The 19,222-nt window shown below is 34.3% G+C and overlaps 2 protein-coding genes across 5 annotated transcripts in view; one reads left to right on the forward strand and one right to left on the reverse strand.

The window, feature by feature from the left end:
- Positions 1–2,833, forward strand: part of LOC125653793 (histone deacetylase 11-like) — a 50,985-nt gene extending 48,152 nt beyond the window's left edge. For 3 of the 4 annotated variants that reach the window (XM_056145184.1, XM_048883403.2, XM_048883402.2), the window contains one exon: positions 1,563–2,833. In XM_056145184.1, coding sequence (XP_056001159.1) covers positions 1,563–1,720 — 158 coding nt within the window. In that variant the 3' untranslated portion in view covers positions 1,721–2,833. The remainder of the gene's footprint in view (positions 1–1,562) is intronic. The other variant, XM_048883405.2, reaches the window with a different exon arrangement.
- A 196-nt stretch (positions 2,834–3,029) lies between these two features.
- Positions 3,030–15,477, reverse strand: LOC125656341 (uncharacterized). Its single transcript, XM_056145797.1, has 3 exons — positions 15,063–15,477; positions 9,057–9,255; positions 3,030–5,457 (listed from the first exon to the last, which is right to left on the reverse strand). The coding sequence occupies exons 1-3, from the start codon at positions 15,475–15,477 to the stop codon at positions 4,791–4,793; spliced, it is 1,281 nt and encodes a 426-aa protein (XP_056001772.1). The 3' UTR covers positions 3,030–4,790.
- Between the last annotated feature and the right edge of the window lie 3,745 nt (positions 15,478–19,222).

The raw sequence follows: 19,222 nt of genomic DNA on the forward strand, positions 1-19,222 counted from the left end.
GACTACATTATGATTCTATATAGCCGTGTATTACACAGTTACAGACTACATTATGATTCTATACAGCCGTGTATTACACAGTTACAGACTACATTATGATTCTATACAGCCGTGTATTACACAGTTACAGACTACATTATGATTCTATACAGCCGTGTATTACACAGTTACAGACTACATTGTGATTCTATACAGCCGTGTATTACACAGTTACAGACTACATTGTGATTCTATACAGCCGTGTATTACACAGTTACAGACTACATTGTGATTCTATAGAACCGTGTATTACACAGTTACAGACTACATTGTGATTCTATACAGCCGTGTATTACACAGTTACAGACTACATTGTGATTCTATACAGCCGTGTATTACACAGTTACAGACTACATTATGATTCTATACAGCCGTGTATTACACAGTTACAGACTACATTATGATTCTATATAGCCGTGTATTACACAGTTACAGACTACATTATGATTCTATATAGCCGTGTATTACACAGTTACAGACTACATTATGATTCTATATAGCCGTGTATTACACAGTTACAGACTACATTATGATTCTATATAGCCGTGTATTACACAGTTACAGACTACATTATGATTCTATATAGCCCTGTATTACACAGTTATAGACTACATTATGATTCTGTAATGTATTACATCTCTTATAAATAGACTAGATTTTGATCCTATATTGTCTAGACTTGTCCTATCGGAACTAACGCCTAATTGAATACAATATCTATACAAAAATCTCTGTCCTCCAAAGTCTTACTGCCTCATAAAGATTGAAAAAAATTTATTTTGAGGGGTATAAACGTTTTAGAAATTTTCTCTGGCTTTAAAGATATATGAGTGTGACTTTGATTTTTAAAAAATAATTAAGTATCTAATAATATGAAAGTATTTGATGCATGCAAAACTTCGTACATGTAACAAACCCAAATATTTTGAAAAGCTGATGCAAGATTTTATTAGACACATCTATCGAATGTTTTATTTTCAAAACATGTCAAGAGCTGTATTTATGTTTACATGTTACATGACTCATTTATCAACAGGGCACCATAGTTCACAACATACAGTGTAGATGAAAATAAAAATTACCAAAAAAAATTCTGTTTTCCTCATACATGCAGCCTAAATTGATTATTAAATCCTTAACCTATATTGAAATGTTGAACTTTTTTAATGTACTTTTTAGAAATCTTGGTGTAAAGGATTTCTTGAGCATATGTCTCACTCTATAAAGAGACAAATCGTGTTTACAAACACAATTTTGGGACCCGGGTTGTATATAAATACAAAGTGCACATCTTGTGCAGAAATATTTTTAATTTACTCAGTTACTTATTTATAAAAGATTTTTATATAGCAAAAAGATAGTTATAATTATTAATTTATTATATATACATTCAAATGATAAAAAGTCATGCCCATACCCTTTTATTCTGTATTTGTTGATGGGAATCTTTTCTGTAATCCTGGTCATGTGACCAGTGTACATGTGACTACTGATACTGATTTGACCTTTCACCTTTCAATTAGGGATGACTATTCCTAGGAGTCAGAGTGAAGGATTTCTGGCCAGACTGAAGAGGACCTGTCAATCACAGCCAGAGACCAATCAGAAGGAGGCTGAGGGTGGCTTATCATTGGCCAATCACAAGGAGGCTGATGGAGGCTTGTCATTGGCTGAATTTTAGTTCACAAACCAGAGTCCTCAACATACTGTGATATCAATTATGAACAATGAATATAAATGTTTAGATAGTGTATTTTTATTTTTTGTTTTCCCAGGCTTGTGTGCAACTCATGAAACCAGTGCCGAGAATTTAACACAGATTACATATATAGATATATATTGTATATAATATATCATCTTATTGTCAAAACCTTTGAGTTGCATCTTTGTTTATATAATTCATACCATGAACAATGTGTGTACTGTTGAGAGAGTGAGATATGTCCAGGGGTTCGTGTTAGCCCCGCTCATGATTCTTTAATAGGATTTACTAGATTGATCACTGTTCGTTATCTTCACACATTCCTTTTCGTTATTTCTGAAATAATTGACACATTTTCTGTTTTCTTGGTATGTAACTGTGTATATAATTGACCTGTAATTAATATACCTATACTATTATTAACGTGGTACCTATATAAGGGTGATGACCACAGTGAGTACAGACAGACGGTCTACAAAGTATAGCTGTGCTGAATACACAAAGAATTAGAAATGTATCTTGTAAAGCAGAATTATACTGCATTGGATTTACCCCCCCCCCCCTTTTTTTTTTTTACCTATTTCAGACGTGTCCAGTGTTTTAAAACATGTCTTTATAAATAAAAATTATAATTTTCGGCTGTATACATAACCATAATTATTAAAAGAATATACACAGATTTACGTACAAAACGCGGTACAGTGAACTTCTACACTGAACTTGTACCCATCAAATAAAGAAAATTATTTGCATACTTTCTTCTAAATTGCATTCTAAAATGATCCGTTGAGGTCCAAAACTTATAAAGTTTTAGTTGCACACACATAATCCTCCCTGACAGCCAACATACACCAGCTTGAGTTTTTTAGTTGTTTTTTTTAAGAATTAGCACAGTATGTATTTTAATGCATTGAGCATATAGCTGAATTGTTAGTATGTTTACGGTAAAACTGTTGATTTGGGGACCAAACTATGCTGGTACCACCAGTATTTTTACATTGACAGTTTGAAATTGTGGATGAGTAGTCTGTGGGGTTAATTTTTTAGAAATCACTTTACTGTACATTTTCAGTAATAAATGAGAAGAACATATTGTTTGTCTAGTTTGATTTTTCCAATCTTTTAAAGCCAAGTTTTAACACATGCATGTACTGTATTGACACTAGGGTTGTAAATTACAGCCAACTCGACCATCCAAGATGGTCTCCTTCTCAAGCAGGCTGGGAGAAAAATGGGTATGATAGACCAGCTGTCGGAATAATTGAAGCAGCCATTGTACAACAACAAATGTCTCAAATAAGCTTTATTCGTAAAATCCATTCATGTGAAATAAAAAACATCACAAAACTAAAAAACAGAACTATCAGACTTTGAACAGGACTGGCGACTTTTGAGTGTAGCCAGCCCTGTGACTGACTCATATTTCATAGAAGCACTATACAAATTAAGAAAGGAATTTCATTTTTGAAAATGTATGAGGGTATGAACTGACACTTCATGCCAGCATACTTCATAATTCTCAACAATTTTTAATTTTATTTGATGTTTTAAATATTTGCAGGTTGAACTTCTTTGGGGAAATATTTTACAAACAGAACTCTTGGATTGTCTATCTACCTCTTGTCACAATTTTAAGCCAAAACCCTTTATTCATACAATGTAAAGAAATTATATCACAGCCTGGTGATGGCTGATACTACCTGAAGCAAAGTTCTACAAATTATGGATTAAGAAAAACACCCTATGTAAGCATTTTCACGGGCGTATTATGTACCGTTTGCAGTTCTCTTGCTCTCTAAGGGTAAAACTTTTTCGTCTGTCCCAAGGAAGGAGCAGGTCATCCCCAAAATTCGTTAAATTGTTCATGTTGGTACATCACTTTGGAGTATGTACACATGTATGTGTGTGTGTTGTAGATTCTCAAAATTATAGTTTTGCCTTTGTTATAAATACATACATAAAAAGGTGAAGAAAATGTTCGGACTCCGTATAGTTACAGGGTGATGGCCCCACAGGAAGCCAAGAGTTCTGATTTTAATCACGAACGAGTATATATGAACAGTAAAATATATTTCAGAAATGTTCATTGTACTTCTGAGCTTGCTTTTTAAAGTTGCGCATTTGGCAAAGGAACAATCACTTTTGAGCTTGCAACCTTCCAATCACAGCTTCACTGATTGAGCTAACATGGCTAACGTTTAAAGACACGTGAATATACAATGTATAAGAAATCCATGGTTAAATTTTCCTCTGGAAGAAATTAATATAAAAAAATGAATACTTGCATGGGTGAGCCAAAAAAAAACCATACAGGTTTCAATACTTCAATATAATACAGGGTGAGCCAAAAAACTCAAATAGGTTTCAATACTTCAATATAATACAGGGTGATCGAACCAAAAAAAAACACCCATTCAGATTTCAATACTTCAATGTAATACATGTAAAGGGTGAATTTTGTTACATGCACTAAATATATAATTATAGTTATTGACTTGAGGATAAAAACCGCCGATTTGCGACTATATGTGGACCTGCTCAGTGCTCAGGTATCGGTTGACCGAGGTCATAGGCCAAGTCCATATAGTCACCATTAGACCGAATCAAAAGTAAAAAACTGCTTATCAAATGTTGCAGAATTTTACAACAGTTCTTTGCAATTTTTTTTTATTTCTTCAACAAATATTAAACATGATTTGTAACAATATTTCAATGGTCAAAAACTAGAAACTGTAACAATAATAAAATGTATTCTCAATTTTTTACATTGTAGTTGATGGTAATTTGACCATAAATACGTACAGTGTTTGGTACAACCATCAATGACATTGAATTTGAGATACTGACACATGCCTTAAAACATGCAGTTTGATTGGCCAATAAAAATGTCAGCAAATCTTTTTGGTTGGTCAAGAGAGAAATCCTAACTGAACCTTCTAAAGATAACATTAAGGTGAACCCACTCTTGCTGCACCCACCAGAAAAAAATCGTCTGAACCAATCAGAAATTGTCAAAATTCCTGATCAATTGAAAATTTATACAATCTTTTTAATCAGTGAATTTTATGACATCTTTAGAAACGTGTGAAAGTGAATGTTGCTGGAGATGTGGTAAACACAACCACATTGAATTTTTTACGACATTTTGAAATCTTTTATTCCCGAGCTCTGGAATCAGGTTCGCTGTCCCTTCAAGCTGATAAGCAACCGAGAGCGGTGTTTGGCTGCTGAACAAACTGTGGTGAATTACAAACCACAGGTCTACAATGGTAGAAAGCTTCAGGCAATGACTATTGTCCTCAAAAAGATTCAATGGCTCACTGCTTTTCAAAAGGAAGTCATACTCGGGGTCATAGATAGCTACCTCACAGGAATCCTGGGTTACGCCACACACTGGCATGTGGCAGCCATTTTCCACATCCCCAGTTTCAATGTGTTTTCTGTACTTGCATAAAGATGATGATATCGCTTGTTTACACAAACGTTTTTCATCAATTAATTTTGTTTCACATTTGTATTCTCCAGTTAAAATATCTTCCTCATCATCTAAGTCTCGGATGTTCATTTGGTCTCTGAACATCAATCTACGAGTGTAAACCTCGTCCATTTTTCTTTTCACTGTGAACACGACAGATTTATCGTAATCAGTGTCTAAAAATAGATTTTTGTTTGTGGGTACAAGAACAATATCTGCAAAACCATAGAAAAGGTGAGGACTTCCCGAAAAATCCAAGAAAAACAGTTCTAAAGTTTTACCACGAAAAGGTTAAGATAACAAAGAGTAATCAATCCCATCACATTAATTATACATTACAGACTTAGAACATTGTACATTAATATCAAGTAAATCGGTTCTTGTTCACTTAAATCAGTCAAAATTAACAATAGAGTATTATCACACAAGGACACATTGGAGTATTATCACACAATGACACATTGGAGTACTATTACACAAGGACACATTGGAGTACTATCACGCAATGACACATTCGAGTACTATCACATTGGAGTACTATCACACAAGGACACATTGGAGTACTATCACACAAGGACACATTGGAGTATTATCACATTGGAGTATTATCACACAAGGACACATTGGAGTACTATCACACAAGGACACATTGGAGTATTATCACATTGGAGTATTATCACACAATGACACATTGGAGTACTATCACACAAGGACACATTGGAGTACTATCACACAATGACACATTCGAGTACTATCACATTGGAGTACTATCACACAAGGACACATTGGAGTACTATCACACAAGGACACATTGGAGTACTATCACATTGGAGTATTATCATACAAGGACACATTGAAGTACTATCACACAAGGACACATTGGAGTATTATCACACAATGACACATTGGAGTACTATTACACAAGGACACATTGGAGTACTATCACGCAATGACACATTCGAGTACTATCACACAAGGACACATTGGAGTACTATCACACAAGGACACATTGGAGTATTATCACATTGGAGTATTATCACACAAGGACACATTGGAGTACTATCACACAAGGACACATTGGAGTATTATCACATTGGAGTATTATCACACAATGACACATTGGAGTACTATCACACAAGGACACATTGGAGTACTATCACACAATGACACATTCGAGTACTATCACATTGGAGTACTATCACACAAGGACACATTGGAGTACTATCACACAAGGACACATTGGAGTACTATCACATTGGAGTATTATCATACAAGGACACATTGAAGTACTATCACATTGGAGTATTATCACACAAGGACACATTGGAGTACTATCACACAAGGACACAATGGAGTACTATCACACATGGACACATTGGAGTACTATCACATTGGAGTATTATCACACAAGGACACATTGGAGTACTATCACACAAGGACACATTAGAGTACTGTCACACAAGGACACAATGGAGTACTATCACACAATGACACATTGGAGTACTATCACACAAGGACACATTGGAGTACTATCACACAAGGACACATTGGAGTGTATCACATTGGAGTACTATCACACAAGGACACATTGGAGTACTATCACATTTGAGTACTATCACACAAGGACACATTGGAGTACTATCACATTGGAGTACTATCACACAAGGACACATTGTAGCACTATCACACAAGGACACATTAGAGTATTATCACATTGGAGTATTATCAAACAAGCACACATTGAAGTACTATCACATTGGAGTACTATCACACAAGGACACATTAGAGTATTATCACATTGGAGTACTATTACATTGGAGTACTATCACACAAGGACACATTAGAGTATTATCACATTGGAGTACTATCACACAAGGACACATTGGAGTACTATCACACAAGGACACATTAGAGTACTATCCCATTGAAGTATTATTACACAAGGACACATTGGAGTATTATCATACAAGAACACTTTGGAGTATTATCACATTGGAGTACTATCACATTGGAGTATTATCACACAAGGACACATTGGAGTATTATCATACAAGAACACTTTGGAGTATTATCACATTGGAGTACTATCACATTGGAGTACTATCACACAAGGACACATTGGAGTACTATCACATTGGAGTATTATCATACAAGGACACATTGAAGTACTATCACATTGGAGTATTATCACACAAGGACACATTGGAGTACTATCACACAAGGACACATTGGAGTACTATCACATTGGAGTATCATTACACAAGGACACAGTGGAGTATTATCACACAAGGACACATTCGAGTATTATCACATTGGAGTACTATCACATTGGAGTATTATCACACAAGGACACATTGGAGTACTATTACACAAGGACACATTAGAGTACTATCCCATTGGAGTATTATCACACAAGGACACACTGGAGCACTATCACATTGGAGTATTATCACACAAGGACACATAGGAGTATTATCACATTGGAGTATTATCACACAAGGACACATTGGAGTATTATCACAATGAAGTATTATAACACAAGGACACATTGGAGTATTATCACATTGGAGTACTACCATACATGGACACATTGGAGTACTATCACACAAGGACACATTGGAATACCATCACATTGGAGTATTATCACACAAGGACACATAGGAGTATTATCACATCGGAGTAATATCATACAAGGACACATTGGAGTACTATCACACAAGGACACATTGGAGTACCATCACATTGGAGTATTATCACATCGGAGTAATATCATACAAGGACACATTGGAGTACTATCACACAAGAACACATAGGAGTATTATCACATTGGAGTACTATCACATTGGAGTATTATCACACTAGGACACATTGGAGTATTATCATACAAGAACACTTTGGAGTATTATCACATTGGAATACTATCACATTGGAGTACTATCACACAAGGACACATTGGAGTACTATCACATTGGAGTATTATCACACAAGGACACAATGGAGTACTATCACATTGGAGTACTATCACACAAGGACACAATGGAGTATTATCACACAAGGACTCATTGGAGTATTATCACATTGGAGTATTATCACATTGGAGTATTATCACATTGGAGTACTATCACACAAGGACACATTGGAGTACTATCACACAAGGACACAATGGAGTATTATCACACAAGGACATATTGGAGCACTATCACATTGGAGTACTATCACACAAGGACACATTGGAGTACTATCACACAAGGACACATTGAAGTATTATCACACAAGGACACATTGGAGTACTATCACATTGGAGTATTATCAAACAAGGACACATTGAAGTACTATCACATTGGAGTACTATCACACAAGGACACAATGGAGTATTATCACACAAGAACACATTGGAGTATTATCACATTGGAGTATTATCATACAAGGACACATTGGAGTATTATCACATTGGAGTACTATCACACAAGGACACAATGGAGTATTATCACACAAGAACACATTGGAGTATTATCACATTGGAGTACTATCACACGAGGACACATTGGAGTACTATCACACAAGGACACATTGGAGTATTATCACACAAGGACACATTGGAGTACTATCACATTGGAGTATTATCATACAAGGACACATTGAAGTACTATCACATTGGAGTACTATCACACAAGGACACAATGGAGTATTATCACACAAGGACACATTAGAGTATTATCACATTGGAGTACTATCACACAATGACACATTGGAGTACTATCACACAAGGACACATTGGAGTACTATCACACAAGGACACATTGGAGATCCATGCACTATTTAACATGGGCTTAGTGGAACTTACCAAGTTGTGTGCTTCCAAAGTGGAGTAATTCTCCACATCCACATGGACAGGTGTGTGATTCTGTGTGAATACTGTCTATAAAGTAGTTAGATGGAACCGGAAGTAGCTGAGAAAGCAGATGTTGTGAAACAATAGATGCCAGATGAGCTTCAGACATTTTGTGCCTTATTTTCATCAAATATCTTTCATGTTCCTCTGAAAAAATAAGAAAAAGAAAGGCTAGATATAAAAGGAGACCCTTGTCCACACGACACGCCTGATGTACCCCCCCCCCCCCCCTCCCCTATAGTCATGGAGTCAGAAAAAAAACTTGCATCCACATGATTTATCATATTTTCAAATTGTTAATGTTCTAGCTGACACTTGAAACAGGCTTTCAAGTTACATTCTGCAAAAAATAAGGGCCATTTTTAGGGCAAAATTATAAAAAAAAAATAAAAAAAAAAATAAGGACCTTTTTAAGGATTTTAAAGGGCTTTTTAGACAAAAATAAGGGTTAAATTTACAAATCAATAAGAAAGAAAAAATGTTTTACTCACCATTTACAATAGCAATAATACAAAAACTAATTACCCACTCAGAAGATCATACCAGTGGTCATCAACAGCCATATTCGGCATTCAGCACAAACCATGATATAATTCATAATATAACTCCCATGGCTCACAATCAATGCTGAATATATAGCTGATAACCTTCTGAGATGTACATTTAATCAACATATTCATTTTCTGAAAGTATACTAAGACTAAATTTAATAAATTCCAACACTTACTTTATGTCAAATTTATTTAAACTTTCATAATTTGAAAATGTTGGAATTTCAACAAAAAATTAGGGCTTTTTTAGGATTCTAAAGCACAAATAAGGAAAATAAGGGCTGTTGTAGAAAAACAAAGAAAATAAGGGCCCGCTTGAAAGCCTGTTGAAGCTATCTAGTTTTAAGCTGTATATTTATACATGTATTAATTTGTTTACCACTTTTTTCATATTTTTTTTAATAATTGTAAAAGCTTCCAAATTTTACTAAATAATAGCTAGCATACACGTGCTACACTTCAATTGAGTCAAATATTGGTCAGCTGTGTGTAAACAAATACTGGTCAGCTGTGTGTAAACACATACTGGTCAGCTGTGTGTAAACACATACTGGTCAGCTGTGTGTAAACACATACTGGTCAGCTGTGTGTAAACACATACTGGTCAGCTGTGTGTAAACATATACTGGTCAGCTGTGTGTAAACACATACTGGTCAGGTGTGTGTAAACAACTTGGTGCAAATTGAAGATGGTGATTGTCTGCAGATAAATGTGTATCTCTGTGAATCTTGTTGGGGGAAGGTACAGTGTATCTATTATAGTACTGTCATGATCCATTAAATACCCTCAGATTTGACAATATTTGACAATATTTGACATTTGTCAATTATCAACAATGCTAGGAATTTTATGACATTCTATGTAAACCTGACAATGCTTTAAATGTCTCTCATGATGTTACAGTAAAGCATGGTTATAGCAAACCTCCAGGGCCAGAAACAAAACAGTTCATATTGTAACCAAACTTCATTATACAGTAAAACACGGTTATAGCGAACCTCCTGGGCCAGCAACAAAACAGTTCATTATAACCAAACTTCATTATCCAGTAAAACAGTTCATTATTATAAACAAACTTCATTATACAGTAAAACACAGTTATAGCAATTAAACCTCTAGGGCCAGCAACAAAACAAACCTTATTATACAGTAAAACTTGTGACAAAACAGTTCATCATAACCAAACCTCATTATACAGTAAAACTTGTAACAAAACAGTTCATCATAACCAAACCTCATTATACAGTAAAACTTGTAACAAAACAGTTCATCATAACCAAACCTCATCATACAGTAAAACTTGTAACAAAACAGTTCATCATAACCAAACCTCATTATACAGTAAAACTTGTAACAAAACAGTTCATCATAACCAAACCTCATTATACAGTAAAACTTGTAACAAAACAGTTCATCATAACCAAACCTCATTATACAGTAAAACTTGTGACAAAACAGTTCATCATAACCAAACCTCATTATACAGTAAAACTTGTAACAAAACAATCATAACCAAACCTCATTATACAGTAAAACTTGTGACAAAACAGTTCATCATAACCAAACCTCATCATACAGTAAAACTTGTAACAAAACAGTTCATCATAACCAAACCTCATTATACAGTAAAACTTGTAACAAAACAGTTCATCATAACCAAACCTCATTATACAGTAAAACTTGTAACAAAACAGTTCATCATAACCAAACCTCATTATACAGTAAAACTTGTAACAAAACAGTTCATCATAACCAAACCTCATTATACAGTAAAACTTGTGACAAAACAGTTCATCATAACCAAACCTCATTATACAGTAAAACTTGTAACAAAACAGTTCATCATAACCAAACCTCATTATACAGTAAAACTTGTAACAAAACAATCATAACCAAACCTCATTATACAGTAAAACTTGTAACAAAACAATCATAACCAAACCTCATTATACAGTAAAACTTGTGACAAAACAGTTCATCATAACCAAACCTCATTATACAGTAAAACTTGTGACAAAACAGTTCATCATAACCAAACCTCATTATACAGTAAAACTTGTAACAAAACAGTTCATCATAACCAAACCTCATTATACAGTAAAACTTGTAACAAAACAGTTCATCATAACCAAACCTCATTATACAGTAAAACTTGTGACAAAACAGTTCATCATAACCAAACCTCATTATACAGTAAAACTTGTAACAAAACAGTTCATCATAACCAAACCTCATTATACAGTAAAACTTGTAACAAAACAGTTCATCATAACCAAACCTCATCATACAGTAAAACTTGTAACAAAACAGTTCATCATAACCAAACCTCATTATACAGTAAAACTTGTAACAAAACAGTTCATCATAACCAAACCTCATTATACAGTAAAACTTGTAACAAAACAGTCCATCATAACCAAACCTCATTATACATTAAAACTTGTAACAAAACAGTTCATCATAACCAAACCTCATTATACAGTAAACCTTGGTTATAGCAAACCTCCAAGGGAATGTAAAATCAATTTGTTGTTTAAATAAATTTTGTTTTATCCAACAAAGATTTCATTATTTATCTCTCATTTGGGAATTAATGCAAATTCACAATACGAGTGAATTCAGTGTATGTGTGTTCATTGTAAGCATGTTTTACTGTAAATTATCTTATATTTCAATGTCACATTAATCTTCCACTTGCACCAAAGCAATTTATTACCGGAACAGCTGAATGTACAAATATTAGATCATTTGACTGCATGGCATAAACATGTAACACTAATATAGGGCTCACAGGCCTTATTGCTCACCTGAAGTTAAAAGTATCACTAGCCCAAAGGGCTATAAAATCTCTAATTATTTTGCCTTTTCTGCAGATCTGAGTTAAATTCTATTATCATTTAGCCTAATTACATCTAGCTAATGTATTGATCTCTGCACCAGGCAACACGAATTTTAACGACATAATCATAAATAACAGATTTAACTCAACATAATTCAGGTGACCATACATTACTGCGTAGACACTGATACCCAGCACAACTTCGGTTTGTACCCGAGTTAGTAGGGCAACTTTCTTAATCCTGTGTATTATACTTTGACCATTGAATCACAACCAACACACACCTGGCTGGAAACTAACTTTTTATGTCACCAGTCCAGCTGGACTGATGAGGTTTAATTTCAACCAGTCCGCAGAAATATTTACCATTCCACCAGGGTTTTCCATAAATATTAACCTTCCTCTCATCATAGTGATTAATATTATAAGTTGTAAGGTCCCAGATCCAATAGTTTGGTCTGTATTCTGCCAACAAGGTTTTTCTATTGACTGATACTACGTCCTTGACCTTTGACATTGAAAAACAATAGATCTTATATATTCTTTATTGCTTAAGACACATGTCTTATCACATCAATTTCATAAATACATGTACATAAAAATGACATTGTATGGCAGTGTACCAATTCAAGCAAGCAACGGAGAATGACTTAAACAAGGTTTTCTCGCAACTTAAGTGCAAGACATAAATATTTCCCTAAATTACAAAGTTCGTGTACATTATGAACACTTAATAATTGTACAAATTTGAAAACAGATGGTTTTTGCTAATAATACTTTTTGATATGTAACGGGAAGGGAAAAAATGCAACGGACCAGACCGGGATTCGAACCCAGGCCCCAAATTCTCTAGTCAGGTGCTCTACCAACTGAGCTATCTGGCCACCGGTGATTGAACCCGGCTGACCGCTACATTCCTCCCTCCTTAAATGTCTTCACACCTGAAGACATCAACCCAGGATCTTTATCCCCTGGCAGGCATTTTCACCTGTCAGTTCCAGGGGCTGGTCTACGGCACCAAATGTAACAGGAAGGGAGAAAATGCAACGGACCAGAACGGGATTCGAACCTGGGCCCCCTGAATTCTCTAGTCAGGTGCTCTACCAACTGAGCTATCTGGCCACCGGTGATCGAACCCGGCTGACCGCTACAGATATATCTATGTCAAAATTCCTCGTAATGAGGACAAATTAATATAAAGTGGTATTCGTCCTCTATGTCATTTTTACAAAATTTACATACTCTATTTTCTCTAAGTATATTGTTATGGCGGCCTGTTTCAATTTCAAGATTATGAGAGGATAGTCTAATTCGACAAATGTGTCTTTTATACATAATAGGTATAGGTTTACAAAGGTAATACTGTAACGAAAAGTGATCAATAACATGTTTGTAAATAATACACTTTGAAGAACAATTAATTTGTTCAACTAAACTTTGAACACACATATCAGTCAACCTCTGTTTTATAAAGGAAAGAAAAGTTTAGAAGTTGCATTCTCCTGATCAAACCAAATATATCCTAAATTCCTAACCCTATATCGTACAATTTTTGTTTGATGCAATAGGCCCAGTTTTTGCTACAATTTTTCATTCAATCCCAGTTGTAATATAATTCATCGTAACAATTTCTAATTAAACAATTTTCACTACGCAACACTTTAAACCGAAATCTGAACATTCTGAAGAATCGAATGATTTTCATAGGTAATACCTCCCAGTTTCAAAATACACCGAGGCATAATTTATGTTTTTTCGCACACCTAAAACAGATTTTATAAACTCTAACTGTATCTTTTCTATATCTCTGGCATTATGTCTTCCCCATACCTCACAAAACCATAATTCAGGATACTTGCTACATATATGTCAAAAAGTGCCAATAGTGTTTCTGTGTTAAAGCACATATTTTTTACTTTTGATTTTAATGAGAACATAGCTTTTCTACCTTGACAGGCTAATTGTTTTTGTGTGAAATTGTAGTTACCATTAAACTTAAATAAAACACCAAGGTATACAAATTTATCAACAACTTCAATTGGCTGACCATTTAGATTCCATTTTTCTGTATGTTTGATTTTACCTCCATTCCTAAAAATAACAATTTTTGTTTTATCAATATTAACAGTAAGATCCCACTCAGTTGTATATTCATATAACTCATCTAACATATTTTGAAGCTCATGTACGATTTCAGCAAAAATGACCATATCATCTGCATACATCAAAACATACAAGTTTAGCTCTCGCAACTGTAATGGCACAATTATCGTGTTTTAAAAATTCTACTTCAAAATCGTTCACATATAACGAAAAAAGGATGGGAGATAACACTCCTCCTTGTAATAGTCCTACGTTACTTTTAAAAACTTCTGACATCATACCTGCAGATTTAACACTAGATTTCATGCTTTGATATATAACCAGGATAATGCGTAGTAATTTACCTCTAATACCACATGTGCTGAGCTTTTTGATTGAGAACAAAATATATATGAAGCTTTATAAGTTTATCCACAACTAGCCTTAGTAGCCTACCTACATGTAGGTGAGAAAGCATTACCTTTGTTTGAATAAAACCTCTGCAAAGCTGCAAAAGCTTCTTTTTCCTGTAAATTCTGCACTTGGTTTCTAAGGTAACGTTCAATCGCGTTGTACCCTCTAGCGAATAACGTTGACGACCTCACTCCGTGTTTATAAGTGTTCGTGGGTTCAACATTTTCTCGCACTTCGTACCATCCAAATCTCCAAAATGTTGTTTCATCGAATGTTTCCGATAAAATTTCGTTCTCATCGTCAAGTTCGTGGTTTCCGTATATTTTTAAAGCTGCTAAACTGTAATCATACTCACTGATGTAACGTTCTAAATAATTTCTGAAAGCTGTATCTTGCAAATTAATGTGAACATGACATTTTCTTTCCAAAAACGGTGTCCGAAACTTTTTAAACAAGGCACTGCATCGTACTGAACGCGCCATTTTCAATAGGTGCTACTCGTTTCGTTACATAGGTATTTCGGCACAAAATGTACTGGGAACAAATATGCCTATCTTTTTTGTTGTTGTTGTTGTTGTTACTTGCTACATTTAGTTTGTCAGTTAGCATTCAACACTAATCTTTATCAATATCGATCTTTAAAAGCTGCTGTAGAAAACTCAATTTTCAGTTCCTCTGGGATGGAGGTACGTTCAGTATTCTGTTGAACGCTTGGGTGGGTACAAGATGTATACATATATTATAGACTAGCTATGTGAATAAGGATAATAGTTATGAAAGCGGTTTATATCATTGGTATACAATAAACTGACCATATGAAGAATAACATTTGTTTGTATTTGGCCATTAAACTTGCTTAAATATGAATCTATTTTTGCACGAGTGATACTTTAATTAAAGAAAGATGGTGATTGCTGATATTTGTTTGAGCTATCCTATTATCAAATAATCATAATCTTCCTAAAATTGTGTGTCCCAGCAGTTGGGTGGTTGCATAATGTCTGATAATCATTCTTTAGGCATTATATCATGACAGAGATGAGCTTGAAATTGTATCGACCGCGTGTGGACGAAAGTATGTCTTACGTCTCACTAAGCGTAAGAGTTCCACAAAAGGAAAGAACTATTGGACAACTCTTATCCTTTATAATATTGAGTCGGCATATGTACACTAAAAGTAAACCTACCCCATATCCTCACAACGTCAGGGTGTCGTGTACATGTATGTGTATTTAATTAAAGCTTTATAAATTAAAAATCATTGATTGTGATTTTATAATTGCGAATTTTCTTTAGTTCTTTAATCAAATGTTTTACAAATTCAGAATTGAAAATTAATTGTTTTAAAATACCTCATGTTTGATCTTGAGGGCGCACAGTCTCGACTCTTTCCTACTTTATGGTGTTAATAGTGGAAATTGGTTTCTGCAATCAGAGACAATTGCATTATGTGTATCTACTACAATCTACAAAATTAAGGTCAGGTCTTCTAAGGATTGCATTTTCTTTGAATTAAGTATGCCTATCTCTCACTCATTTGATGTTATAAAGCTTTCCCTTGATTTTCCATTTTTCTTTAGTCGATTTCATTCAAAGTTATTATCTGTGAGAGATTCGACCTTCACGTCCCTTAGTAGTTATACGCTCAAGTTTGAGTTCGGAAAGAATCCGGTTATGGTAAAATCTGAACATCACATAGAAACTTATTTTATTAAAAATTTTAAGAAATTTTATAATCATCCATGTGTATTTCAAATTCAGATAGTACACAATTTCCATTTAAAGTACTTCCACCCTAGTGTGGCCTTTCAATATTAATGGTTAAAATTTTAAAAACTGTATTAATTTCCACTCAAAATAGTTAAATTTCATTAATAACTTGAAAAGAAAATGTATTTATGTTGCCACTTTTTTAAAAGATATTTTATAAACAAAAATAGAAGAATAGGTCAACATCAGAAAATCACACATAATCGTTAAACAGAATAATGAAAAACAGATTTTAAAAAATTGTTTTAAAAAATTACAACACTTTAGAAAAACTGCTAATATATAGAGATATGTATAAATTAATCGTGGCTATTAGGGAAATCATTGTATAATAAACATACAATATAGGGAAAACTAGCATACATGTAGGTGCCATCGACAAAAAAAAAATTTCTTCGTTATAAATAGTTGATCATCTCTGGAAAATATTTAAACCTTTTCATTATCAATAGTTTACCAGATTTTGTATTTCACCCAGTATATAAAATCACTCTAAAAGATATATTTCTACCACGCGCAAAGTTTGATTTAACAGAGAATTTTGCAAAAACCTATGACATCACACGAGGATCGATCTACTTTAAAAAGACCAGTGCAGGAAAAAGAACATAAAGTACAGGAAAAGGTTTGATCAGAAACCGAGTCGGATAGTGATGATCAGGGTTTTGTTTTTACAAATAATCCAAATAATCTCAGAATTCCATAAAAACCATCATCCAGCTTTATATCTGAAATTTCATCAGAAGCAGGATCAATGCAGAGATTCTCTGATCCACATTCCAATGGTCAACACAGTCAGTCCAGCTATAGTAAACCTACGTCCACATCCTAATGGTCAACAGTTTTCAGTCTTTGATATATGGGGCATTTACAAGGTTTGGGGCTAAAACATGGGTTTGTTTTTTTTAAAAAACTCGCCGAAAATGGAAAACTTTTTCAGATCCTATATATATATGTGTGTGTGTGTATGTGTGTGTAGATAATAAGGACCTTTGAAAACAATTATTTCCTGAAAATATGTAACCCTTTAACTATAAATCAGATTGTTTGCATGGAGATCTTTTCCTGTTTTGGGGTAAAAACCTAAAATCTGTATTAAAATAATAATAATGCCGAATACTGGAAAAACTCTTCAGATCCTATATAGATGTAAATTGACATTTGCAAACAAGTATTATGTGAAACGTATGTATATACCCTTTGATTGACAAGATGCTTGACATAAATATGTGGGGACATTTACAACTTTTGGGGCTAAAATATGATTTTTTTTTTCTCTCTTTAAAATTCGTGGCAAACTGGAAAACGTCTTTGAATCATATATAGATAATATGCACCTTTGCTTTAAAATATTGTTAAAATATGGGGGAAAAAACTTCGAGAATCTTACAAACACAATATGGAAATTTGCAAACATGTAGAGTGTATATACATATTTTGCTTGTAAGTATATCGAGTTGTTTGACATTAAGGCCACTTATTTATGAATTACTTAAATATTTTTAAGAGATATGCCTGCAGGCAGTATTAATCCAGAATTTGTAATCGCATTGTAAATAGCCGTTTCACACTCCAGCAGCTGTGAGTAACTTCTACAGCGACCTGTTTAATAGTGAGTTTAACTTGATAGTACTTCTTATCATATGGTACACACTCATTACCAACGTGGGGTGCTTAGGTAATATTCATTTACCATTCATAGCCGAGGCACATGTGTCCTAAGAGTATGATTTGATAAATAGTTTTGGCCTCGAAGAATATATATATATATATATCCAAAGTCTCTATTTTGTAAGAATACTAAACACATGTATTCAAAGATGATGGAGAGGTGGCCATGGTAGGTTATTGGCAATTTTTGTGGTATAGTCAAAAATCTGCCTTTTGATTATCATAGCAGATTCTTTGACTTGTCCTTGCGGAATACTTAAGTTCGCCTTTTGGAGTTTTCCAAAATTCGAGTTTGCTACCAAATTTTCTTTTTGTTTTGGATTTCAGGTTTCAAGCTTTGTAATCACTGTTGTTTGAGTCGGGATAAATGACAAGTCTCTCTCTCTCATTCTGCCCTATATTCCTCCCCATATATTTGAATAAAGTCAAATGCCTTTCCTTGATAAGAATTATATCATCTTTAGTTTCTTATTTCTATCATCTTTAGTTTCTGACTTGTTTCTGTCATTGGACCTAGTGTAGGTTTTTCTACAGGTTGGATAAAACATCGCGCCTTTAGCAACCAAATCAATATATCGAAAGTTACGTTTAGTTATCCCGTAGGGATCCGGGTTAGAATAGGTCTTCAGTACCCCTTGCTTGTCGTAAGAGGCGACTAAATGGGGCGGTCTTTCGGATGAGACTGCAAAGGCCGAGGTCCCGCGTCACAGCAGGTGTGGCACGATAAAGATACCTCCCTGCTCAAAGGCCATAAGCGCCAAGCATAGGCCTAAATTTTGGAGCCCT

Source organism: Ostrea edulis, chromosome 7 (assembly GCF_947568905.1).
Source record: "Ostrea edulis chromosome 7, xbOstEdul1.1, whole genome shotgun sequence".
Classification (NCBI taxonomy): domain Eukaryota; kingdom Metazoa; phylum Mollusca; class Bivalvia; order Ostreida; family Ostreidae; genus Ostrea; species Ostrea edulis.